This window comes from Enoplosus armatus, chromosome 1 (genome assembly GCF_043641665.1).
Source record: "Enoplosus armatus isolate fEnoArm2 chromosome 1, fEnoArm2.hap1, whole genome shotgun sequence".
Taxonomy (NCBI): Eukaryota; Metazoa; Chordata; class Actinopteri; order Centrarchiformes; family Enoplosidae; genus Enoplosus; species Enoplosus armatus.
This window is the reverse complement of record NC_092180.1, coordinates 21,207,309-21,234,390: the sequence shown is the minus strand read 5'-3', so window position 1 is coordinate 21,234,390 and position 27,082 is coordinate 21,207,309. Positions and strand designations below refer to the sequence as shown.

General features: G+C 41.5%; 1 protein-coding gene across 1 annotated transcript in view; it reads right to left on the bottom strand.

The window, feature by feature from the left end:
• Positions 1–27,082, bottom strand: part of LOC139285829 (protein unc-13 homolog C) — a 91,534-nt gene that overhangs the window by 57,644 nt on the left and 6,808 nt on the right. The window contains exons 3-13 of the mRNA XM_070906498.1: positions 20,105–20,127; positions 19,456–19,502; positions 18,194–18,272; positions 15,699–15,704; positions 15,314–15,385; positions 11,065–11,284; positions 9,905–10,132; positions 6,234–6,375; positions 4,559–4,728; positions 1,313–1,428; positions 938–1,101 (exon numbers count right to left, since the gene is read on the bottom strand). Of these exons, the coding sequence (XP_070762599.1) occupies positions 938–1,101; positions 1,313–1,428; positions 4,559–4,728; positions 6,234–6,375; positions 9,905–10,132; positions 11,065–11,284; positions 15,314–15,385; positions 15,699–15,704; positions 18,194–18,272; positions 19,456–19,502; positions 20,105–20,127 (1,267 nt within the window). The remainder of the gene's footprint in view (positions 1–937; positions 1,102–1,312; positions 1,429–4,558; positions 4,729–6,233; positions 6,376–9,904; positions 10,133–11,064; positions 11,285–15,313; positions 15,386–15,698; positions 15,705–18,193; positions 18,273–19,455; positions 19,503–20,104; positions 20,128–27,082) is intronic.

Below are 27,082 nucleotides of genomic sequence, written 5' to 3'. Positions count from 1 at the left end.
AGCTTTCATTCAATTTGCCAACACAATCTGTGTGCAATTAGCGTCTGATTTACTAAGGCAGCAGCTAATTGCATGGTCAGCTACTGGGCCCAACAAGCGTATTCCACAAGGTGCAGGTGCAGTTTGGTGACGCGATGTGAGATTTTCATTTAGCAGCTCAGACTGGAATCACAATGTGGTGATGCTGCAGACCATCATTAACTCTTTATTACTCAGTGGATGAATTGAATGCAATAGAAGTCATAAGCAAACAATGAACAGGAGATAAGGCGTGTAACGCAAAGCTACTATGTGTATCTGTGTTTCCCTAAAAATCTGTATTCAGATTTGTACCGGAAGTGGGGCAGGGCTTATACCAAGAATTCAATGACCACACAGCCTCAGCTGCTCCTATCCTGTTTGTCTGGTGAACAATGGTGAAATATTGTAAAGGCACAATTTACAATAATTTTTTTGTGTAGTGGCAAATATATGGGAAACACTGCACACAGCTATAGCGGCCACTAGTGAAGATAAATAGATGTAACGTTAAATGCATGATGCAGACTAAATGCAGTGGTAACCATTATGTCACTGCATAATGTAACATGGCATTGCATGACCTTGACCAATGATTTTAATGTTTCAGGTGGTATGTCTTTGCATGTGTATGTGTGTGTCTGAAGGAAACAGAGATAGAGACATTTATGGATGGACAGGGTCACATAGGATCAGAGGGACAGAGGCAGGTTGAGAGTTTTTCCAGGAGACCAGCAATTAATCAATCAAACTTAGGAGCTCGATAGTCCTCCTAGCTCTGATTCTGCTGAGGAGACATCTTTACTACTACTTTACTACTCCTCTTCTCCTTCTCTCATCTCCTTCTCTCCTCCACTCTGCCGAATGAGACAATGACAGATTGGTGAGGTAAAAGGCCATAGATCAGGGTGGTACTAACGTCATAGCCTGATAGATGGACTCCACTCCGTATCTCATGGCAAACTCATCCACTATCTCTTGAGACACGTCGTCAAAGTAGACCTTCCACGCCTCGTCCCCTTTCACCTGCGGGATTTTCACTACCCCGTTGTTCTTCACCTCGGTCAGGTAGTGGAACAGGTTCTGTGAGTGGCACGAGAGATAAGACAGAACAGGTTACGGTGATGGAGCACAGTGTCACAACAAGTAATAAGACCCTTATCACAGCTGGAGACATCTTTCTTTGCAGTGCCGTAACTATTGATTCTTGAAAGATCCTGTTAGTTTGCTTTCCAATGTAATCACGACACATGTTTTCTTTAGTGCAAACGCTAAATCACATTATGATACTTACCTCATGTAAACAGGTGTACTGGCCGTGAGGAGGAACCACGTTCTCCTCCCCTTTCATCTCCACGCTGATCTTGAGTCTAATGGCACCGGATACCGCAGACTTGTCGGTCCTTTTATCTTTAACACACAATCAAGCTGGATTAGTCATAATTGGAAATGAAGTAACTACCAATTACAAGCCACGTCTTAGCAAGGCTAACCTTCCGAAATCCACAGAAACTATAATGTTAAAGTAACATTTTTGCTTTTGCTTTGCTTTTTAAACTCCACAAGCTCTTTTCCAAAACATACAGTAAAATCTCTGCCAGCTGAAAGACCTATTAAATCATTTTCTAAAAGTTTTATTCCATAGTGTAAAAAAGAGAAAAGCTCAAGCACATAAGGATTGACCCCAGTCAGTGAAAGAATGTACAATTCAATAAACAACATTGTTGTCCACCTCAGTAGGAATCTGTCCTTGACCACACCATAACAGAATGACATTCACACTAAAAGATTCAAAATAAAAGACACCATCTAATAATAACTGATAACAAGAAACATTAATAGCATGACATCATGTCCCGTAAAACACAAATGACATCATATCTACGCTCATAGCCGTGTACTTTTGTATGAGAATATCACTGGCTATGATGGCACTCTCATATACAATTCATGTCTAGTGTCAAATTAGTGAAATTTTCCTCTACAATCAGTTGGTCAAGAGACAGACAAGTGAAAAATAATGACGTGACAAAGTGACAAGGCAAGCTGTAAACACAAAAGCCCAGATTGAAGAGGAGCTTGAAGAGGCTTAGAGAGGAGAGCAGCTGGAGGGGTGGACACCCACACCAGCAAAGGCCTGTTTAAACATTCATTGTGGACATTTAAAAAGGCACAGAGCAGCAGCAGTGGGCAGGGGTCACTATTATCACAAATTGCTTCCTTTTAGCTAGAAAGGCAAACAAAGACAGCACCCGCCAGTCATAATACTTCAACAGAAGTGGGAGCTCCCATTACGCTGCCATTCAACCTCATGCAGCATGGAGAAACCAGTGATGTATGCGAGTGGAAAAAGTAAGACCCTGCATCAGCAGCATCAGTACCCAAACTCTTGGAAGATAGGTAGTGTGTCAACATGGATGCTGATGAACATTTTGTATCTTTTATTGATGAAAGAATTAACCTTCTTTGTTGTCCACATGGCGTCTGGATCATGAAACAGACTTCGTTAGGACTCGAGGATGAACCTCCCCCCAAACATACTGCCTGCGCATCACCTCTGGGATTTAAAACGGGCCGCGCCAAGCCACAGAGAGGACGCTAATGGAAGTTAAGTGACAATTGGCAAATTTACGACCCAGACTAACTTCATAAATTTAAATAGATTGGAATCAGAATCAGCACTCTGAACTCAGGAAACAAAGGAACTGAGTTTGCTTTGTTTTAATGAGCTGTACATGAATTGCTATGTCATGTTAACAAATAATATAGAAAGAAACACATTTTTGTTTAACATGCTGATTTTGAAGCAGGAACAATAGAAGATCAACGACAGGAACATGCCTATATGTGTATGTCTGTCTGCTCCCCTTTCCCCCTCCTCATCGGCATTCCTTGGGCAGGGATAAGAGTAACTGGATCACCTGGAGTGATTCTGGTTTTCCTATTTCACTTGCTGTACCCATATATGGATAGACATACAGTATGTATATATATAGAGAGATCTATATGCATGGGGTAAGTGTATGTGTCACTTGTCATCATAACAGAAACTTAACTAACAAAACTGTTTACAGATTCACCTGCCATACACACACACACACACACACACACACACACACACACACACACACACACAGAGAAAGTGTGAGGCATGCCTGTAACATGTATAGACCCTGATATGTACTGAGTTTACTGTGTTTTACTCACTTCATGTGCTGTGCATATACAGTATGTAAACATAATATATAGCATGGTAAATATGTTTGTGAATCAGCTGTTGTGTATATTTGCCATTTATGACGTATTTAAACCTGGGTTAACGCTGTTACCAATTTATTCATAACAGTGTTTGATATCTTCCAGCAACTGAGAAGGCCAGCCTTTTAAACATGGGAGCATTAGAGTCATGTGCTAACTTAATTAATTCACTAGAAAAGAAACTGGAACAAAGAAAATAATTAAGACAGAATAGATCTAGGGTGGGAGTAGAGACTTCGTGCCGTTGACATCGGACACCGCCGCCCCCTGACAGAAGACTGCAAAGCAAGAAGAAGCCCAAAGATCTTCTCTTGTCTCTTCTCTTCCCTCTCTTTTCTGAAAAACCCTTGTTGCCTGATCTTCTCTTCCTTTTGGCTTTTAGCTCTATCTTGGGCAAGTGAGCCCAGAGATCAGCTCCAGACGACACCCAGCCAACTCTGACAGAAAGAAACCTTCTACAAGCAGTCTGGCTGCTCAACGCCTGCGTTTCTAACATGACAAAAAAGTCAGAACTGTGACAAACTTGCTGCCACTGCGTCTCCAGCACACCTGAGTGAGGGTGTCTGCTGAGAGAGACTTCCGACTCAAGCCTAGTCGCCATGTGGGAACAAACGCACCTCCCTCCTCCCTTCCAGTGCAACTTCTCTTGGCCATCTAAACCACCAGGTGAAACTTTACTTTTCCTGTGATAGTGGGGTTGACGCCATAGATTACTAAAAGTAATTTAGCGTTAGGTCAGGAGTAGTGTAGGATCTCACTCGTGCTTTCCAATAATTAAGTATGTATGAAGTATTGCAGTCACTGTACAGGAGTCAAGAAGTCCGTGGCAACCTTTAGACTGAGACTAAATTCATTCATTAGCTATCTTTTCCCCTTTTTCAAGGGTGGTTATTTAGCATAAACACTGAGTATTTCTGATAGCAGAAGCTGAGTTTGATGCTGCCTTTTTATTAAGTGGTATTGATGCTACAATACTAATGGTGATCTCAACTGGACCACACTTTATCTGACCATACATTTATCCTCATATCATATTTAATGGCTACAGTGTAACGGGAATGTGTAAAGGAAGATATGAAGTTTAGATGAACATGTATATAATCGTGGTATACAAACCTTATGAAATAATCATAATAATATAATGTCGGGCTGGTCATCAAAACACAATACTTTTTTGGTACCAACCCTAATGTGTCTGTAAGTGCCATAATAACTGCCACCATGATTTTCAGTTAATCAATATCTCTTGTAAAGAGAATCTGAGATTAAATGGGTAACATACCTAGGTTGTACCAAACATCCATCTCTCCACTGAGAGTGCGAACCTCGATGATGGTCTGGCCCAGGAAATCGTCTGACTCGCGCTTGAAATGCTGCTTCACCCGTGACTTGATGTCGTCATCCTCGTCCCACACACGCACCTTGATGCGGTCTGTGGCGTTGTGACATTCACTGCAATTTGGGAAGATGATTTTGCCAGGTCAAAACAATCACAACAACAGCAACAACAGCAACAACAGCACATTCAGTGACAGCTCATCGGTTTGGGGTATTCAGTGGGGCAGAATGCACTATTCAAGCATAAATGAGTTCAGACACACACACACTTCCTGACCTTTTTCTAAGTATCATATGGAGAGCAATTCTCGCCTGGATTCAAATGAGAGAGTGTATGTATTTGTGTACGCACACACACACTCATACACACGCACGTCTCTGCCTGGAAGGAAGAATTACCCCAAGACATCGCATGACTTTTACTTTGCAGCTCTATATTTTTAACAAGAATGACTGTGGAGCATTCATAGCAAAGGATTAGTTGTTTGTGAAAGCTTTATGTCCATCTCTTTGGTCGTCTGTGCATCAGTGCAGCTGACAGAAGCTTCACAATAATGACTCTGCTAAATAGACCAGAGGTGGCCAAAGCACTCAGCTGCAGATGGGGTCAGACTGTTCGGCTCTGGAATTAAAACCGACAGATTACACTTTGTCCTAATGACATCTTGGGTGTGACAGCCAGAGAACGAGTATCTGCAGTAGTTTTTTGTTTTTTTTAAGTTTTTTTTTAAGTTTTTTTTTAAATAATCCCTTTCTGGGGGAAGCACTGACTGCTGCTGCTACAGTAGTCCGGGACTTTACTCTCTGCCAAGCACACAGTAATGTATCGCTCTATTAATCTACATCCCTGTAGTAATGGAAAGAGTTTTATTACAGCCACCACTCGAGTCTCATTACAGGTGTGGAGCCTTGTTTGAAACACACACAAATCTCAGTGCTATACGGTTTTTTTAAACACACATATATACAAAATAGTACTCTTAATAATTTAAAAAGATACCTTAACATTTAAAAGAAATATGGTTTCTTACATGAATATGACCTAGAACTACAGACAGCATTTATGCATAGCAAGCCTCGTTTTCCATATTTACTAAAGTACTACTAGTAATTGTTTAATGCAGTCTCCTGGAAACTCGTATGAAAAAAAGAAATAAGAGTATAAACATAAGAACTGATGCAAAGGCAGAGAGGTAACCAGTAGACTAAGTGGTGATATTCCTATGGTTATAGCATACCTATACTGACCAAGGAAAAAAGCCAAAGCTAAAAACAAAGAGACAGAAGCCTGGTCAGCACAACGGAGATGAGAAGCCACGTACTACTAAAGCAGTAAAGCATAGAAGGATTTAAAGGGTTAAGACCTGAGTTGTTTATCCTGATGGATGTCATCATAAAGCTGTTTTTAACTGCATCTCCAAAATCTCTGCAGTGCAGCTGGTGTGTAATATGTCACAATTGATAGTAATTTCCTGAGCTATTAAGTAAGAGTCAGTAATAATAAAAAAATATATATATACTTATTTACTAAAGCCTTGAGATTCCCTTGAACAGATGATTCTTAATCTTGGTGGGGATTATCTAGTCGGATATTGGTCAAATTAATAGAAAGAACTCACAAGTAGAACTTCTCATCCCACACCGGATTGAGGTTGCCGAAGATGGTCTTCGTCCTGCGTTTGGTTTTGCCCACCTGGACGGTGACGTAGGGGTCGCTGGAGCCAGTTTTATCCTTGGCCTGTAAGCCCTGTGCACTCATGACTGCAGGCAAGACAGCAATGGAGAAGGGTGGAAAGTCATGTATGCACCACAAGCAACATATTTGCCCATCTTAAGGTTTTGAAATTTAGATTTTTTTTATAAATGGAAGGTTCCTTATCCTAAACTTAGTAACAACATTACTGATCTATAGCTTAATCTCAGGGGCATCTTATTTTGGAAGTCAAAAATAAGAAGCTCTGGCCTTGTGGGTCAGGTTTTAGAGCAGATCTCAAACCCAGTTATGAATCTACCTCTATATTTTATTGTAGTGCCTACTGAGTGGCCTGAATTTTATTTATTTGATTGTATGGTTTTAACTTAAGGATTGACGCCTTGTCACTTCCTCCACTGCCTACAACAACTTGGTGCACTTGCCAAAAGCTGAGGCAACAAAGCAGCTCTTTGGTTTATTGACAGCAGCCATTATTCATCTTTTTGTGTGTATCTGAAATGTTAAGTATATCTATGGTGAATCTATTCCTACATGCAGGCGATAGGTCGATTCCACCCCTGTATGTCTGCCCACTGTTACAACATGTCTATGCTGAGCTAAGACTTGGCTTCAAAGGAAGATCCATGATTCAGAATCTTACTTCCACACACATAGAGACGAAAGTGCAGAGAGGGAGAGACAGTAGTATTTCACAGCGCCATAAAAGGGAAAAAGGACACTGGGGCATTAAATATGCATAGGTGACAGTCTAAATAATTCAGGGAACATATATAACCCTCAGCTCAATGCTGACAGGAGTTGGTGGGCAGGATATAGAGGTTTGAGGAGCCATGGCCTGCTTTCTCAAGGATTACTCAAAATCAAATGCCTCCTGTAGTAAAAGAGGGGTCTCAGATAGCGACATGCGTATAGAGGGGTCAGTGCGCTTCAAACACAGTGCTTGTCGGTTCATCCAGTGGCATCTAAAAGCCCCGCCCCCACGCCTTTCTAAATTGGAGTTTTATCATTTTTTGTAAATATTTTTTGTATCTTTCTGAAACAGGCCATCCCAAATGGCCAGATGTGCAGAGGCAAAACAGTAAGCACACAACTGCTTCTGTCAATATCTCCAATGTACAAACAAGTGCAACAACATGAATCCCTTTGAGGGAAGATTGTCAAAAAGTGTGCGTCATTATCGCCACGACTATCGCTTCTCACCCTTCTCTACAGCCTTTTTTGCCACGCCTTCCAGTGTGGCTTCGTTTTCAGCATCCCCCTGCCTTAAATAGAGTAAACTGTGAGCAGAGTTGGGGTTTGATAGCATTTTAATCCAGTACTGAATCTGCTTATCAAATTCAAATCCCTTCGAATCCTTCATTGAGCCTATTTGGGTTTAGGTTTTCACAATTTTGAGCAGCAAAAGTTGGAAATAACGTTCACAGAATTGAAAAGTGTACATGACTGTTTGTTATACATTGTCGTTTGCTAGTAAAAGAATAAAACGAGAAAAGATAAAAGACTAGGAGATTTACTGGACCTGGTGTGCAATTCCCAAATACACTTTACTTCAATTACCAGACTGCTTGCTTGGCCTGTTTTGCCATTTTTTGGAGCACAGAATAAGCTGTAACACAAAAACTTTTATTAGTATAAAAGGTGAGAAAAGTGTAAGGTTTCTATTGATTAGAGAAGAGAAGAGTAACAGAGAGGGTATACCCAGAAACATAAACAGATGATGCTTATGGTATGAAGAATGGACACTGAGGAGACTGAGTGCATGTTTTCTCTTTCAGTTCATTGACCTCTGTTGGGGTGTGTTTGAGAAAGGCTTTCAAAAAAAGCCAATTCAAGTAAAGGAAATTAGTATTTATTATATGCATAAATGCAATATTACTCATTGCATGTTTGTTTGATAATGATGTGATAGCTCATTATAGCATTATCAGATCAAGGTTTATATTCACTGCCAGACCTTGTAGCGTGCACATTAACCAGACATCTCATGGTCGCTGTCAGAGTGCTGTAGAGTCAATGCCATGTCGATGTCTATCTAATGAATGATAAATAAATAACAACTCAATAACTACATTTTAAAATGGCACGTTCAATAAGCCCCTGGGAAATTGACCGAGGCAACCATGGGCCTTTCCAATGTCTCTCTCACTCCCCCTCTTCTTTCTTCTCTCCCTCTCTCACAGTCTTCTTACTCGCTATCCGCATTCTTTTTCCGTCTCCCTCCCTCTCCGTTTCTATTCCTCTCTGGTGTATTGACACTGCGAGAAATGCGAGGTGAGCAATAAATGAGCCAGGGCCGGGGCACAGTTAGCGCTGAGATGGATTGGAGTCCAGGGTTGAGGTAACAAAGCTAACTTTATGACCTTCTTTCTGCCACTTAACTAGGAATAAAATGAAACCCAGTGATTAAGTGATGGTATGTACCATGTGTATGTAAATGAAGTAGTAGAAATGAAAGAAGCGCCTTGTCACCCTCAAGTTCATGTCTCAGAAATAGATATAAACAACAGAGGTTATGTAATCAAACAGGGTGTGAAAAACAGACTGAAATATGGACATTGGATTTAGTTCTATTCCAGTTCACTAAGACAGATGGACAAAGACAACAGAGATTAGGAAAGAAAAGCAATGGTTCCTATTAATTTTCCCTTTAAGACCCGAAAAGAGAAACTGTTTAATCTGAGTTGTTAAATTAACCAAACCATTATGCAACCCAAGGAACTAAAAAAGAGCAAGAAAAATGCATAATAAAAACATAATTCTTCCATAATTCCTTCCAAACGTGCTGTGAAGTGCTGTACTGTCAAACGGCGCTCAGGGGCATGACATTCTGATTGGCATCTCTGAGAGAGCTTGATGTGCAGCTGCAGGGGGGTTCGTTTCCAAAGCAAACCGTACAAACTTGCACGCTAGTGAGTTCAAAAAAGACATAAAGATCTCTGTCAGTTGCAGTAAGTACTCCTGCACTATAATAATAAGTCACCATTGCCTCTTTTTTACGGCCTCTCGGATGCTTTGTATTTTCTGTGCCACCATTTGGAAAGCATTGTTGCAACCGGGCAAGATCTCCCACTGCTCAACTTGTATATTGTTTTCATTAGAGCGACACGTCACAGGCTGAGCTCCTATTTAAAGTTCATGTGATGCAGCAGTAACCCTCACAGCATAATCAACAATTATTTCTCAGGAAATTACGTCATCAATGTCTATTTCTAATTAAATGTGCATTTCTGTATGTGGTTCAGTGTCAGAGGTGAGTGACCAAGATCTTGAGGTTAATAACGAGTAAATACTAATTACAAAAACAGTGTTTGTCTTTTGAGATGAGCCTTGACTTGTAATGGCAGTCTTGTTGATTTGGCGTTGGAGGACTGAGCAAAGACTACAGGTCATGGTCCAAAGGTCAAAGGTTACCGAGAGAAGTATCAGGATGTCACTAGTTATACAGCATTTATCAATATTCAGTTGATTGATGATTAATTTGTAAATGAGAGCTAATAAAAACTCCTTATCATAATTGGTTTTAGTGGATGGTTTGAAGAATTAACTTTCTGATATAATCACAGGAACCAGGCCAACCTGTGATGCTGATTTTGGCAGACCACTTGGAGGTCCCGTCCAGCACAGCCTGCTTGGCTGTCTTCAGATGGCTGTTGAAGTCTTCTTTGGAGATGTGGAACATCTCCTGGATCACCTCGAACACTTCGGGACGGTTCTTCTCCCTTATCTTCATGCGCTCCTTCATAGCCATGATGATATTCTGGGTCTTGTCCTCCGCCCCGTGCTTGGAGCTCTTCTCCACGGCCCCTGAAACAAGCCAAGAGATACTGAGTGATAAGGCTCAGTACTGCATATTTAATACATATCCAGTGGGTATCTGTCATATGTATCTTATGTTTTAAATAACTATGGTTACCTAACTTTATTTTCTTATAAATACTGCAAGAGTGTACAATATTGTGTTACAGCATCCAGCAACTCATCTAATGTGTGTCACTATGACTGACTGTGTGAGTGTGTGTGGAGGATGAGAAGTCATGATCCCAAATTCATGCGTTAATGTTGATGTGTATGTGTGTGTGTTTATTTATGTGTATGAAAGAGGCACATGTGACGGATAATTCTCTGTATCTAATCACAGTATCGTGTATCTAGAGTGCGTTCAGGAGTGCAGATTGAAATGTGATAAACATGCATCGCAGTTTGAACAATAAAACATTGTTATGCTAGTATAAAACTGTTATAAAACTCAATGTTTTGTAATAGCCATGGTGTAGCTAATCCAGTTAGAGTGTGTGAGGATTGCCGTGAGGATCATCCTGAAGCCTGCAGGTCACATTGTTCCTGTTACTCTACGCCGTAACAACAGGGGTGTGCCAGATTGAAAAAGCTGATTGGAGAATGTAATGAGTGCCAGTGACTGAGTGAGCAGTGTAAATGCACCATGTCAGTTGTAGCAATACGTGTAAGAAGATATGTAATATGTATTACACAAATAACAGCATTCACATGTACTGTAGGACCTACAGTGTGGTGTTGGAATTTAGAGAGATGTGGGAGAAGAAAAAACTAAACGCAAAACATTACAGATTAATGTGCCACGCTAGCCTTGTGAGCACTTTACAGATTCCCAGACAAACCATGTTTTTAAATGTGATAGATTTTGATAATGACTTATCAATTGTTTGATTGTTAGCCAGCAGTGCAAAAAAAGTGTCAAATGTAGTCTACATGCTTACTTTGTAAACAATCTGCATTGAGCAGGTCCTGGCACTTCTCATGGCATTTCACACCGCACTCCGAGCAGCGCATGCCCTGACGGGCAATGCCCCACAACAGCCCCTCACACTCATGGCAGTAGGTGGGCGCAGTCGCCGTCCACACCTCGAAGTTATGGGGCGTTGTGGATGAAATCGGGTAGATCAGGGCCTGGAGAGTCTTCTTGAAGACGTGTAGTTTCTGAAAAGAAAGAGAAGGCATTGAGAATGTGTAAGAAATAATAAGGTATGAAGACAATGATGGAAAATATATGAGGATGCCTGAAACAGAGGAGATAGGGCTGATGTTGTTAAACTCTCATGGCACCATGAGGTAGAGGAAAATAAGATTTAATAACAACCTCAAAAGTTAATAAAAAACAACAGTGTACTTGTATTGCTTTTCAGAAATGTTTAATACATCTAGAGATCAGTTCTGTACTGTTCTGATCAGTAAAAAAGAGGATTACTTTTGCACCTGCTGAGGGACCACAATAGGCTGATATCATAACAAAGTTTTAGTCAGAATTTAGAGACAGCTTGGGCTTTATTCATATTCATTTGCAGTCTGAGTTGGATGAAATTTACAATACACTTCTGCATCACAGTAATCTTGGCAATTCTATAAATTGGCTAAACTGTCTCTCAGGTATCATCCACCAGCACTGCTTCTTCTTCAGCTTCTTTTATTAGAGAACGGGATCTAACAGATTACATTATTCCAAGAGATAACTTGTAGGAGGCTTTGTTGATCCGTTTCTGATTACCTTATCATCAATGGAGAGGTCAGCGGTATGAGAGTAAATCAGTCTTACATCTCATTAAGCTTAGATTAACAGCATCCTTAGCCCGCAGGCTTTTTTCACGTTGAGTGGTTTACTAACTAAAGCTCCTCCAGACCAAATGCTAAAGTCTACTAGAGGCCTGTTTAGACTGACTGCTGTGTAACAGGAGCCTCTTCAAATAGAATGCTTTACTGCAGCAGCCCCTGCCATCCGCAAGGACTGGGAAAATGGGCCGGGACTTGCCAATTCTTGAAGGCAGAATCAATGGATGCTGTAAATAAGGTTTTTAAAAGTGAGCATTATCCAGATTGAGAGCGAGAGCAAGCGAGTGACAGAGAAAGTGACAGAGAAAGAGAAGGAGATGTATGGTGGTTAAATAATTCTTCAAGAGGCACTTGCTCTCCTCTTCTGCTGCGCTCCACGCCTCACCCCTTCTCCTCCACCACCCCTCCCTCTGCTGCCCCCCCCCCCCCCCCCGTGTGTTGACAGTGTGCTTTAACACCTGAACAGTAGCTCTCCACTTTACCACAAAGACTGCCGCACTGCTCACTCCAACACACATGAATATACACACGCAAACGCTTACAAATGATTAAATGACACCAAATGGCAGGACAACTATCTAACACTGTGATGCTGCTGAACCCTGGAGGACCTTTAATGAAACGCAGAGGGAGACAGAGAGATTTCCCTTTTAATCCGAGAACGATGAGATGGAGCAGATGTCCGAGATTTATTCACAACTTGCACACGAGCAAGACCAGGGCCACACCCGGAAGCCTGCTCCTCACCACATTTAATACTCAGCCGTCCAATACTGACACAGCCTGCAGCAAGCCAAAGTAAGCCAAAATTTCTGTGAGCGTGGGAAATCTCAGAGACCTCTCAATCTCTGTTTTTCACAATGAATTGACTTGGCTTATCAAATATCTATCTTTTTAGCCTCTTTTTTACCAGCCAACCTAATGTTCTGAATGCTACTTAGCATGTTAAGTGTAGAACTACATTTCAATTCCTCCGACCACTGCCTGAGTAGTAGTTTACTATTCAATTATTTCATTGACACAGCCTTTTTAAAATGTCCCTCCTTCTCTCTGTCTCCTCAATCTCAGCCCTGACACTGCATGTCACACTGTGAAGCAGATGTGGGAAGAGTGCTGCATGTGTGAGTCGTGTCTCATGTGTTACACTGGGAGAAAACCCTGGTGATCTGGTGCGAGACACTGCTAGAATTGATTGACAGCCACGGCCTCCGCCTAGGAGCAACATGATGGAGAAGAATCTAATCTCTCCTCCTCCTTTCACCCCTCCTTTCCAATTTCACCACCTATTGTCCTTGTCAACCACTTCACTGACACTGCCATCCTCCTCATCCTCTTCCAGCCTTGTACACCTCTAATCTTTTGCTCTAACTACTGCACTATCTCAGTCCTAACGAGGAAACCCAAGTGGTTTTCTGCAAACCGACCTTGGCATAAAAGTATTTCAACTCAATCTAATGTGCTTTTCTGTCTGGCAAGATTCATAAAACTATCCAAAATTACTTGGGCAGAAATCGCATGCAAGCATTTTAAAACCTATGCAGTACATTTTGCTGTTAACAACCTGCCAGATGATATCTGAACTGATGTAAAGCAACGCATCACATCTTATTTCCAGGTAGTCCTTGACCCATGTCAGATCATGGCTCCCTTCTCCCTTCATCTTTGTCTCAGCAGGTGAGCAAGACCCCAGTGTATGTTGACAGTCACTGTTAAAAGGCTCTGGTGCTCAGATCACATGCAGCTCAGAACATCGAGCAGACACACGCCGGTAGCCGGCCCACACATAATGTTCCTTTCTGCTCCAAAAAGCAGATGCATGGGAAACATGACGTAAGGAGAGAGTACCACCAAGACAGAGTGACTACACGTCAACAATGACATTTTAATCAAATTGAAAAGTATTAAGCTGGAAGAGATAAAGATGGAAGAGGTGGGGCAAAGATGAGACAAAGAGAGGGTGGAAGAAGGAAGCTCCCTAAATAGGTTCAAACATCTCTCCAGGGAGGAGAGATCAGTGACATGAGGGCCACAGGGTGATGATGGCAAGTCACTCTTAGCTCTGATCTTCGCTCCTCATTTCCCTCCTTTTCTTGCCCCTCCTTTCCTCCTTTCTCCTCCCTTCCACTAAGTCCTCGACTCTCTTAAACAGCATATGGTCGTTTACTGAGTACTCTCGCAGTCCTCATAGGAAAGCACTCTCCTGGACTTAATGCAGCAGATAAAAACTCTGACATCTGCTCGTCCTACTTACCAAGACTGCACAATCCGCAGCTTTGCTCGGAACTCAGTTCCCCTCGACCACCACTTATTAAACTCTTCCTTATTTGCTCTGAATCAGAATATTGGACATCTGTACCTAGCGTGTAGTGCAATCTCCAAATTTGCCCCAGAATCCGCTCCCTTCGTGCACAAAGTGCATGTGCATGTACAGTGCATGTATCACGTCATGTCTCCCTCAACTGAGACATGAGTTGTTCATCCCTAAAGCCCCTTTAATCAACCCCATGGCTATTAGTAAAGAATCAAGATCCTTTCACTTTAGGGCAACTGGGCATGTGGACCACGAGGACCAAGTCAAGTGTGTGAAATAGATAACTGATACAATCATGTACACAAATCAGAATGCACACAGGGCCAAGTCTCTTGTTTGAAACATACTGCACATTTGAATGCAGCAATCTTGTAGGCTTAGGCCCCTTGTTGCACATTAGCGTATATGAAATTGTCTGCGTGTTTTGTCTTGCTGAGAAACTGCTGTCTCCTGCTGTTTGCCTCCTATAACGCCGTCTTCCCTCTGGGAGGGAAGAATTGCAATCAATTAATGCAGAGAGAGCTTTGGAGGTCAACACAGAAGTGTCTCATACCATCGACTGAGACATTCTGCCTTTTCCCTACAGCTCTGTCTTCCTCGATGCACAGTGCTTATCATTAATCGTGGGGCATTGTCTAAATGAAATGATGGGGCCCATCTCTTAATTTCTGAACTCAGCCAAAATGATCTGACAGAAGGAGCACAGCAGAAAGAGTGAGTAGCTGGCCCCAGAGACTATTTTAATAAACTGCAGTATGTATCATAGACAGAGACAGGCAGACAAACAGATGATGGCATGCTGTATGTACATCTAAAGAACTGAGGCCAGTAACTAATGCAATCCATTTAATTTCCTTTTTGGAACCCCGTGTTCCTGGCAATGTGATCCCGGGACCGAAAGTACAATGGCTGCAGCAAACAGCCCAGCTATAAAAGTTTGTCAGAGCACCAGCACTATCCTCTCCAAACACTGCCCTAAAAAATAATGAGAACACGGGTCCAGCATCTCATGTCCCTGCTGAACCCTCCATTACCCACAATGAACAGACAATGATTTTCTATGCAGGCATTGCAGGCATGTTGGTACTCACCAGGTCCTCATTATTCAGGGTGGACCGGTTCACCAGAGCGAACGAGATGCCTGCCTTTCGAGCAGTGAGGGTCTGAGGGAAAGAAGAGGAAACCAGAAATGATGAAAAGGGATAAATCCACCGATCCATTTTACCTATCTGCAGTTTTATGCAGTATTTCAGTGGATTTACACACAGCGGCGTGTAGAACACACATCTATATAGAGTTCAACAGCTTGTGGATGGATGATAATATTTTGTAAAAGGAAGAAAAGCCCCGAGTAGAATAGAATGTCATATATATTATCTGGACAAAAACAAGACTTTTTAAGACCTTGTGTCTGTGACAAAGCAGCCATCTGTTGCTCTTAATTTGTGCACAAGTGCAGACAGAAAGTAAGCTTACCAAAGCCTGAGATTTCCAGGAGGCCACGAATAGAAAATGAGAGAAATAAAGAAATATAATTAGAGAAGGAGTTGGGGGGGTGGGGTGGGGGGGTGAATGCTGAAAGCACAAACAGCAGAGAAATTGTATTTATTATCCATACTGAGCGCATAGGTGTCTCAACTGCCATGCAGGACTGCTGGTTAGGGCACAGAGCTTTAGAAAGATTCAACTATTCATCAAGAGAGATTATACAGCCGTTGCATGATTCTTTATCCATTCATGCATTGGAAGTTACTAAACTGCAGTCATGCTTGGCATTTATATTCAGTTCTCTGTTGGATGAAGCTTTGATCATATTTTCTGCTGTCTGCTCTGCACATTAGTTTGACACAAACAGAGAAACACAAGACGCACACACACACACTCACGTATGGATGAAGCCAGCTGTACTGCACAACACCGACTCTCTCTCTCTCACACACACACACACACACACACTCACTTAAAAAACATTCACACACACACATCTGCTCAGACATTCACGAACATACTCAAACATTTAACAGTACACGCCCACACAAGGTACTCTCACAAATACAAACAGGTAACACACATACAGACACACACAGATACACACACATGTAAATTAGCTGTTATATTAATATCCATTGAGTTTGGGTGACCAGAGCTTGATAAACATCTATCCCATACTGAAGGAAGTTACGTAACAGAGGAATGCAGACATGGACAGCTGACAATATTGGATCAGTCTTTACCACGACCCCCTTGTCTGCACAGCCCAGCTATGGTAAAGATCCATGGAAGCCATGGAGAATGTAGGAGGGAACGTGACCTCTACATGAACTGTGAGTGTTGATGTAAGTTTATCAACATGCACCAGCACTGCTGAGGTTGCTACGGGCAATACAATATGACCCTGTGTCCAGATATTATCCATACAGCTACAATATAGCGTTCAATGCTTTGTGAACCGATTTTCAACTTTCTGTTTTTTGGTTGGTTTATGTTTTTGCATCCCGCCAATATATATGGGGGAACCCTGCTGTCCGTTCCAATCAAACGCTGTTGCTGCCCTGAAGCAATCACACAGCAAATGGGGGACATTGACAAAGGAGAGGCATGAAAGGGGACCAATTAGTTTGCTGACTACTGACTTCATCCCACGTGTAAAAGGCTTGCTCAGTGTCACTTTTACATGATTTAAAAGCCTCACACAGTTAAATCAGAAGTCAATGAAGTCTCTCGGATATATTTTTGGGTTGAGTTGTCAACATTTCAAGTTCAATACAGTTTTTTTTCGATATCTGCCGAGCAACAAAAAAAAAAAAAAAAAGGAAGTAAAATGACCAAGCATCGGCGAGGCTGAAATCTGACAACTCACTGAAAAATATCACCCATAGCTGTTATGGGTCTATGTAGGAATGGCAAATATACACGCAAAATCCAAAAAAAATAAAAAATAAAAAACGACAACCCATACTTACCAAGACATTGTTGGTTATTAATTTCATGAGAGATATGGACAAATACAGCATCAACTCATGTTGTTCACTGTGATATAAACATTCATCAGCATCTATGTGTACGACATCAAGCTACATAATCATATTATTTCACAAGAAAGTCTAAATCTTTAAAATGTAAAAAGTTTTAGTATTAACAGGTTTCCAGTTTCCATCCTTCTGACTAAAATACATGAAGATGAGAAACAAACAGACATGAGACAGACACACACTGTGCAGCACATAGTGGACAAACAGTTAGAAACAGACATGAACACTATTTGCATCACGACAGCCTGTTGTCTTTCACGGAGACTAACCATGTGGCACAGCGCTAAAGTGGACTGCACTGCAACAGGCCTCTCTGTGGGATATGTTATGACACATTATGTTGCAATAAAAACAAATGGAGGAGCATCACTGTGATGCAGTGTCTTAAACACCCTCTCTAGGCTAATTAATCAAGCCATAGAGTTATGGCTAAGGTTACACTTTACATTCCCAGTAGCCAGAGTTTTAAGTAGTTGTTTTTATCACCAATCAACTCCTTATTGGCTTGTTTTTATCTCAATGAAATTTTATGTGATTTTTTTATTATTGTTTTTATTTCATTTTGAAACTACATAACAAATCATACATATGTGAGGGAAGTATTTGCAATCAACCCAATTGTGTGCTGCAACAAACTTGTAATTAAAATCACAAACCCAGACTAAGCTGTGTTTCAATAACCGTTATGGTTGCAGAGACTTCAGCTAAAACAATATTAAGGGTATTATCAGTCCTAGGATGTTATATAATGATATAACAAAAACACTGTGACTCTAAAGCACCATCACATTTTATCAGGTTCCCAGTAAAGTTATTATCGTCTTCTGCAGGGGTCCATACTCACACAGGGCAGGATTCCACCAGTGTGGTATAATGTGGGGTCACTCAAGATACATTTGACATAAATCACATATAACCTTGTTGAGGCAGATGACTCACCAGGTCTCGGACAAGAGGCACTGTCCTCTTGCGGCGTAAATCTGGCATGCTGTCAATACCATAAAGAATACTGCCAGCCCTGGAGAAGCAGACAGATTTAAGGTGTATTAATATCATAATAATGCCATGCGGGGGGAGACATTACTATGGTGAAAGGGAAAGAGGGGGGGCTTGATTTACACAGCGGGCAAATACCATGGATCATGCCTCCTATCTAACCTGTCTCACCCCTTCCTCTGTGCTTCTCATGGTGCCGACCACCTACACTGGAGCTCCATGTAATCCCTCTCACCCACTGCTGTTCCCATTCTCTCTTCCATATTATCTACATTTTCACAGGGTGTTTCTGCTGTGATGCCTGCTATTGATACATATTATACCTATTACTGGATTTAAATTACAGACTGTGAAAGATGAATATGAGATAAATTGAGAGGTGAAGGCCCACTGCAGCAAAAACTATGCAAACAGACCCCATGCCTCAAAAATGGAGACTTTAAGATGAGTTTTTGTAAGTCTCTACAAACACGCTCCAGCTCTCTCGCTTTCTCCATCCTCCAACTCCCTGGTGCACACTCCGCTTTCCCACCAGTCTTGCTCCTTTCCCGTGAGGCTCTCAGTGGCATCACCTCAACTGTCACTCAAAGCCTCTCTAATGACCTCGACATGACATCAAGGCCCCAATGCCTCCACACAGATAAAGCTCCTCAAGCTTTTCTGTCAGGCCTCTCAGCGACATCAGTGGTATGACCCTAAAGATACACAACGTGACGAGCTACGCCGGCCCTTGCCTCACCCTAAGACCCCTGGCTCTCGCTGCCTTTACAGTATGCACTATGCATGCTGCAGATGGCTGCATAGTCAAGGCAAGAGATCGGGTAATGGAGGCTAAATATGATTATTAACTAGACTATTTTCCCTCATGACATTATATGACAGCAGTTGGCTTCATCTATCTTTCATGTAGACCTCTATGATTAATCGTTCATACACATTTCTGAATGAGACATCAATTAGGCATGTGAAGCCAAGAGTTCCTTAATAGATGTTGTGAAGGCATCAGGCATCTAGTGTATTCATCTTTTCTCTGTGGTATGTCACAAAACATAGCATGATACCTGAATTGGGGCTGCATGCCTGAGAATCAGCGTGCTTGTAACATTTCTGCTACATGTGCCTCCACATGGGGCTACAAAACAGCACAGCATCTCAGATTTCTGTAATTGTGAGCGGATCAGATCAGGAAGTGAGCCACCACTCACCCTCCAGACTGCAAGCCGAGCACTTTGGGATCCAAAAGACTGCGAGGCTGCAGAGAGAAGAAACACACAATGTAAAACAAGAAATACAAAGGTAAGTGCACACAACTAAACACAAAGCAAACAGTAGCTAAATTAAAACAAAAGAAATGTACAGCATAACAAGGTGTAAGCAAAATACAGTACATTTGGGGGTCAATTCAGGATAAGACAAATGATAGGAGAGGAGGAGCACAGCACAGGGAGGAGGGAGGGAAGCACCGCAGGCAAAAGACCAAATTATTCCACATCAATGTAATTTGTGGGCTCAAGACTGAGAGTTTTGCCGCTCTTGGTGCTTCAGGCCAGATTTGCCTATTGTGTAACGCTCCCTCCTCACTGACCAAATGGTCCAGTTTGAAACACAAATCATTTTCTGAAAATAGGAATAAAAGGATAACCAGCACAAAGTGACAGCAAGATGGCTCAAAGGCACATGCTGCATTCTCTTTCATACCTACAGATATCACGGGATATCAAGGAAGACACAAAATTTGCACACCATCACACCACATACCACAAAACACAAGATAAATTTACAAACACATAAAAAAATGTTCACATGCGAGGAAGGGTTAGTCCAAGCGGTTAATGATAAACAATGACTTAAAACCTGTGTATCCAAAGCACTGCTGTCTGAAAAGAGAAAACGACAGAAGGACGGAGAGTCAGGAAAGAGCAGTTCACTGGAAAATACACACACTTAGTTAGGACACTAATGTACTGTTATCGCCTGATGACACAATTCTGTTTTGCCAAACAATTTATGCAGAAATGGAGACAGAGTCAACACGTGCCTCCGGGAGAATGCCTACGAACAGAGGAATACCGTATAAAGTAGGACCAGTAGAAAAAGCTCTGTTATGCAACAGAGGGCTCTCGGCTAAAGGTTGAAATGTGAATATCATTCTTCACATATAGAACATTTCAAATCAATGCGCAAATGTAAAAATGATGCCTTTGATTGATAACATTACCTGAGGTAACACTCATAGCTATGGAGACATGGGACATTAGGTAAGCATAAGCGGTTGGTATCATATTGCCATTTTAGAGACAAACTGTGAGAGGGTAAGCCCTTTAAATAAGCCAGACTGCAGAGGTGTAATTACTGTGCTATTGATCCATGGGTGATAAATGGCAGCATAATCATGATCTAATGTGCCACAAACAGAAAACAGCTGTTCACAAGAGAAAGAACAAACTGCCGCTGTGATTATAATGACACGATACACTGTTTGTTGTTGACATGCAGTTACTGCATCACTAATACAGCATAAGGCAATGTAAATTAGCTTCTTTCTTTAATTCCGCCAGTATCTATTGCAGTTTGTTTTGGTTCTTCACTTGAAAGTTGACACCTGTTAAAAAAAATCACATCATGAAAACATTAATTGACAACCATTAAAATATCAATAACTCTGAGCAATAGCATCCTCCAAATACTATGTACTGTGTTTTCAATGCGTAGGCCTAGAGTGCTTTAGTGCCATTAGCGTTGACCACAAGTGCATATCTTTTCATGATGATGGTCCTCATGGAGGCATTGATCATTTAAAAACATCAAAAATGCACTCTAGTCAACATGAAACCAATTTGATTGTATACATTCTTGACAAGTTTGATTTTTGGTACAACTGGGACAATATATTGTCACAGGGTGAGATGACCCAAAGCTGCACACACGCAGAGATACAGCACTCAAAGAGGAGCTAAGCTGGAAGTGGGTACCATGGACAGCGATCAGCTAAGCTACTTTCAGCCCTGCTGTACAAGATAGAGCCATCTCCTCTACCCGCAAGTCTGCAGCTGCACTAGATAAAGCCAGACCACAAAGACTATAGGCTGCTGATATAAACCTCATTTCACAGGTGCCTTAAATCTGTGGAACAAAAATGTAATTGATTGGTAGGAAACCTTGGAGTGTTCGTGCTGTTGGCAAAGCATTGAGGTATCAACAATAGCAGTAAATCCTGCATTTCAGTGCAGACACACATGGTCACACCCTACATAGATCAGAGCTCGCCAGAATAGAAAAGCCCACACATGGCTGATAGTATAACCATGACTGACCCCTGCTCCACACACACAGGAACATGTGTTCTTATGTGGACACATTCAGGCACACATTTACACAGAGACGCATGCATGTACACACACCGGTGTGTGTCTTTGTATATACACACACAGCAAGAGCCAGTATAAAAATCATTATAAAATCAAGAAACCTCTAATCAGTGATGACTGGTCTCCACAAGACCCTAGTTATTACAGTTTCTTTTCAGCATTCAGCACAATGACAAAGTATGTCATGATCACAGTCCAACACTGTGAGTGCGAGAGGGCAAGGAGCTCATAACAAAGAGAGAAAATCAAGATAATACTAAAGAGGACCAGGACCTGTGACAGCAACTCAAAACCTCTATTGTTACACTGAAGTTCTACGTTCAAGTATGAATGCTAAAAAGACTGCAGGAGTGTATGGGCATGAAGAAAAAGTGGCAAAGTACAGCATGTGGTTGTTTATGGCGCTGGAAAAAGCTACAGCCTAAACAGTGGTGGTGAGTATCACATACATTTGACACAACTTTTAATAATATAATATGGCCACAGTCATATTGTCATTTTTTACTTGGAGTACACACAGTACAGTACATTGAGGTGCTGACCAGAGTTTTAGTTCCAAAATTAAGTCCAAAATTATACAAATCACACAACTCTCCAATATACCATGCTTTCTTCCCTAAATATTTTTGGCTATCTTGCCTCCATCAGTGTCACATCACCATGACCTTGGTGAGCATTGTATATTGAAGAAGAGTTGGTCAACATTTTTAATTTTAACATATCCCCATTGGCCACATCACATATTGTATTTTCAGTGTGGGCTTGAAACCTGAGTTCGTATGCAATAATAATATCTATAGCTTTACTTAATTTGGAGTGCTAGCAGAGGTTTGGACCATCCTGCACAAAGTTTATATAACAGAGCAGCAGAGAGGACCAGGATTGTATAAAAGTGGAGCAACAAACCATTGCAGCAGGATTGTTGACACAACAACCAGTTTGTGCAGATGGGCAGGCTGCAGACCTGACAGTGAACACATCCTGAAAAAGTTGCATTGACAAGCCAACTGCTTGCCACCACAAGTGTGACCATCTCAAATCTATGAACAGCCTTCTTAGCATTACCTCACAACGTATCAATGTTCAAACAGCTTTTAGTAGCCCACATTTCCATTCTGTGCCAAGACAGGAATTAGTGTGACCTTCATGTACTGGTGCAACAGTGGCATTCAACAATTCCACTTCTACCTAAAGACCAGAGTTTGTGTCTGCTACCAACAGTCAATATTGGCTTCTTTTACGAGAATCTTTCCCTGACCTCAATAGGTTTTAGTTTCCAAAGTTAGCATCGTTAGCTTCACAGATCCAATTAGTCAGTCCTCCTATGGCATGGGGCCACTTAACTCCACTTTTACTACTTGTTTCTCCTTCGGAAGCACTCAGCTCTTCGAGGGAGGATGAGAGTGAGAGGGATTTTAATAACGCTCTTTTTTGGTTCTGAAAAAAATAAAGGTAGAAAAGACACATTGCATGTTTGCACAACACCAATACTACTATTAATCTATATAGCATTTTTCAAGACACCCAAAAAGCACTTTACATAATATACATAATATACTGTGAATATAAAAGAGTAAGTCACTACATCAGGGATGGGCTGCATGCGGCCCCCATCCTCACTCAGTTGAGTTGGAAGCAAGTGGGCCATTTGACCACATTTGAACCGGATTCCATTCATTCCCTCGAAACGCAAGAGGCCTGTAGCCAAGTAACTGCTTGCACTTGGTCACGTCCTGATCTTGCCAGGCCTCTTCCACAACATCACGCGACAAATAGAGATGTGAGTGGCCAAAAAAGAAAACTGGACCAAGAGAACCATGTCTTCGAGGCAAGATGGGAGACCTTTTTTTTTTTTTCAGAAGTCAAAGGCAAACTTATGTGTTTAGTGTGTTTGAAAACAAAATCAGCCATGAAGGATTTTAACTTGAGTTGCCACTATAACACCACGCATCAAAGACAAATATACACCGAGGGTGTTTGAGCAACTATCATCGCTGACCTCAAAGGGAATACACTGACAGCAGAGCCTTTCTACCAAAGCCTCGACTACACAGGTGTCCTCTCTCAAGGCGTCTTATGCTGTTTCCCTTGAGTTTGCTAAAGCAAAGAAGGCCTTGACAGATCGCTAAACATTGAAGCAATGTGCAGTAGAGATGGCTAAAGCTTTTGGAGAATTTTGCATAACTTTTGACATTCAAAATCATGTCGACGGAAAGCTAAAACAACATGCATGACTGCAAGTACTTCTCCTTAGCACTGGATGAGGGTACAGATGTGATGGCTTCTCATTTACACAAGAGCCATTGACAGTTGAACAAGTGCACGAGGAGTTATTGAAACTGGTGTCTTTGCATGACACTATCAAAGGCAAGGATGTTGTCAATGCCGTTACAAGTGTTGGTAGTGAGCATGGGGCTTTGACAAGCTTTCAGCTGTTGTTACCAATGGCGCACAATCAATGCAAGGAAGACACTGGATTTGCTGGGCTCCTCCAACAACACTGACTGTCTAATACTGCACTGCATCATACATCAGGTGGGTAATGTTATCGCTAGTTAACTATTAATATATGGTTATGACTGTGGGTATAGAATTTTTATCATAGGCTAAATCCTGTTTCATTTTGATCTTACAGGACCCTCTGTGCCAAGACAATAAACTTCAGCCATGTCATGGATTTAGTGACCAACGTTACCAATCTCATTCAAGGGGGAAAAACGTCTCTCAGTCACAGGAAGTTTGTAGCCTTTTTGGATGAAGTCAGCACCACTTGTGAGGATTTACAGATGCACACTGAGATCAGATGGATGATTCGAGGGAAGTGCTTGGAGAGGTTTTTTGCGCTGCGCACTGAAATCCCAGTGTTCCTGGAGGACAGCATTTGATGTGAAACAAGTGCTTCCTGCAGTAAACTCAGGGATACAGATTTTGTCAGCGACATGGCCTTCCTTGCGAATTATTTGGCACACTTTCCCACCTGTGACGAGATGCACAAAGATGTCCCAGAATGCGAGAAAACATTTCTGAAGTACAGAGGCAACATAGAAACATAGAAACACTGCAGGAGCAGTTCAAGATTTCTACACTGTGCAGCCATGAATTGCACTATTTACTGACCCCCGCTTTCAGTGAGCAACCCTGAGAGCTGCAGCTTGAACTGTGAGAACTACAGTCAGAAACCTTCTTTAAAGCAAAGCGCAATGAGTGGGGAGTTTCATTTTTGAGACTACTAACCGAGTCCCGCTTTTCATCCCTCAGGGATTTTGCACTTTCAATGGCCAGCATGTTTGGGAGCTCTTACATCTGGGAGAGCTTCTCAACTTCTCAACAATGAAGCACATCAAGTCAAAAGAGAGAAACAGGCTGACAGACAAAACTCTGTTCCAGCTCATGCAGATTGGATGCACAAAATTGACATTCAGTCTATTGTACCCCGGCAGGAGAGGCCACAAGTATCTCATTAATAATGATTAACAATTAATAATTAACTTTATAGTGATCCACCTGTGGGTGAGGGTCAGTGGCTTTTGAAACATGGAATGGGAGGGCAGAGTAGAAATGCACTACAAACAAGAATGTTGGTCGTTGCACTTAGTGTCGGTTTTAACTTTTGTATCATTATAGAATGATGATTTTTGAGACCCCATTGCACTGAAATACTGGTACTCAGGAATGTGGACATTATGTTTCTGTGTTAAGCTCATTAAATGAATAGAAGCATTCCTAAATGCATTTGAATATAAAAAATTGAAATGTTGGTATATTAAACTTTGATTACCAGTATCCTATGTTCAATTCAACATGAACATGCTAGTTGATACTGATAAATAATATTACGTATTTCCGTTCACTAAAATATTAATTATTGTGATGTGCTGTTTGTTGAACTACCGTAAACTATTTTATTGTATGCATATATTCATATACTCATTTGCCTATTTATTTTATTAATTTATAATGTAATGCTGGATTTTCATAGCATTTGTTGTCTTAATAACTATGTATGCCTTATGGTGTGTATTCATTACTTGCACTTTGAATAGCAATTGTTTGGATCTTTGAACATATGTACAGCTTGATACGTGCTATTGCTAGATGACAGCAAATCAATGTGTTTTTCAGCTCAAAGATCCACTCAAGTTGGGGTGCAAGGAAATACACAGATGGAGGTAATACAAAAACATTTCATATTATCATGTATTAACCAACTGAAAGCTGTTTCATTAATAATCTCAACAATTACTTACAGGATAACAGATTTGTGATAAAACAGGAGGACCAAAAGGGAGATGTGTGTAGTGAGAGGTTGCAGCGCTCCAGGCTTTGATGTAATGAAATGTGGTAGCGCAGAGTGAGATGTGAATGTCCTGAGTGCCTGTGCTACTAATTTGTTCACTGCTTGTCCCTCTGATGACTCAAACAATACCACATGACCAGACCATTTCTTACTATAGAAGAAAATGAAACAACTGCAGCATGTGCAACATTAGCACTCACTGTTCCCCTCAGCTCCTATTTTTCAGCTATGACTAAATGTTTGAGGCTGTAGCAGGCTGATGTCAGAGGGTTTATTTAGTTCAATTTCAGCGCAAAAATAGAATCTGTGTGCATGAACCAGAATAGAGCATTGGGGTAAAATGGGTTATCGGCCCTAATCAGCAATGTTTTTGAAACTGAGATTTAAATTGTACACAAAAAGGCAGAATTATTGCCTTAATCTGAGTTATTATGAAATTATTCTTGTGCAGGTTTAGGGGAAAAGTACAAGCATGATGATAATGAGGATAGCAACACCATATCCAAGAAAGAGTACAGTGTTTTAAGTGTCTAATCTGAAAGCCAGAGGAAATGTATTGCAAACTAGAGTCATAGCTCCTCCAAATTCTGAGCATAAACTGTGGAGAAGAGGCTTTCCCTGTTTACAACAGTCGGATGAAAACTGCGATACTGAATCAGTCAGTGCTTTGAATTGGATGGTATCACCTAAAACAACAACAGAGACTCTTCATTCCCTGTATCTGCATTTTTCATGTCCACACTTTCTCAAGAAATGGTGCACTAAGCATAAAGAGGGTCTACCTCCTTTGCTCCCTCAGGAGCAAGCAGCAAACTTCACTAGCAGCAGACCTCTATAAATATTCCAAGCAAGGCTGACCTGGTTACAGAATGCCCTTGGGAGTGTGAATTAGCATCTGAATACAGACGCTGCTGTAGCCAGTTGAAGACAGGCCTGGCAGAAGTGGCAGTACTGCTGAGACTCCCTTCACAACTCCAACACAGACCAGCCACAGCACGCTTCAGAGCACGAGCATGATGAGCACACATCAGCTACAACAGATGAAAGCATAAAGCTAATGAGGGGGAGTGTAGAGTATGCCTGTCCGAGCTTCCATCGTTCCATGGCTACATCTTCATCAGTAGCATAATGAATTTGCCCCCAATGTCACATAAATGCATATTAGAT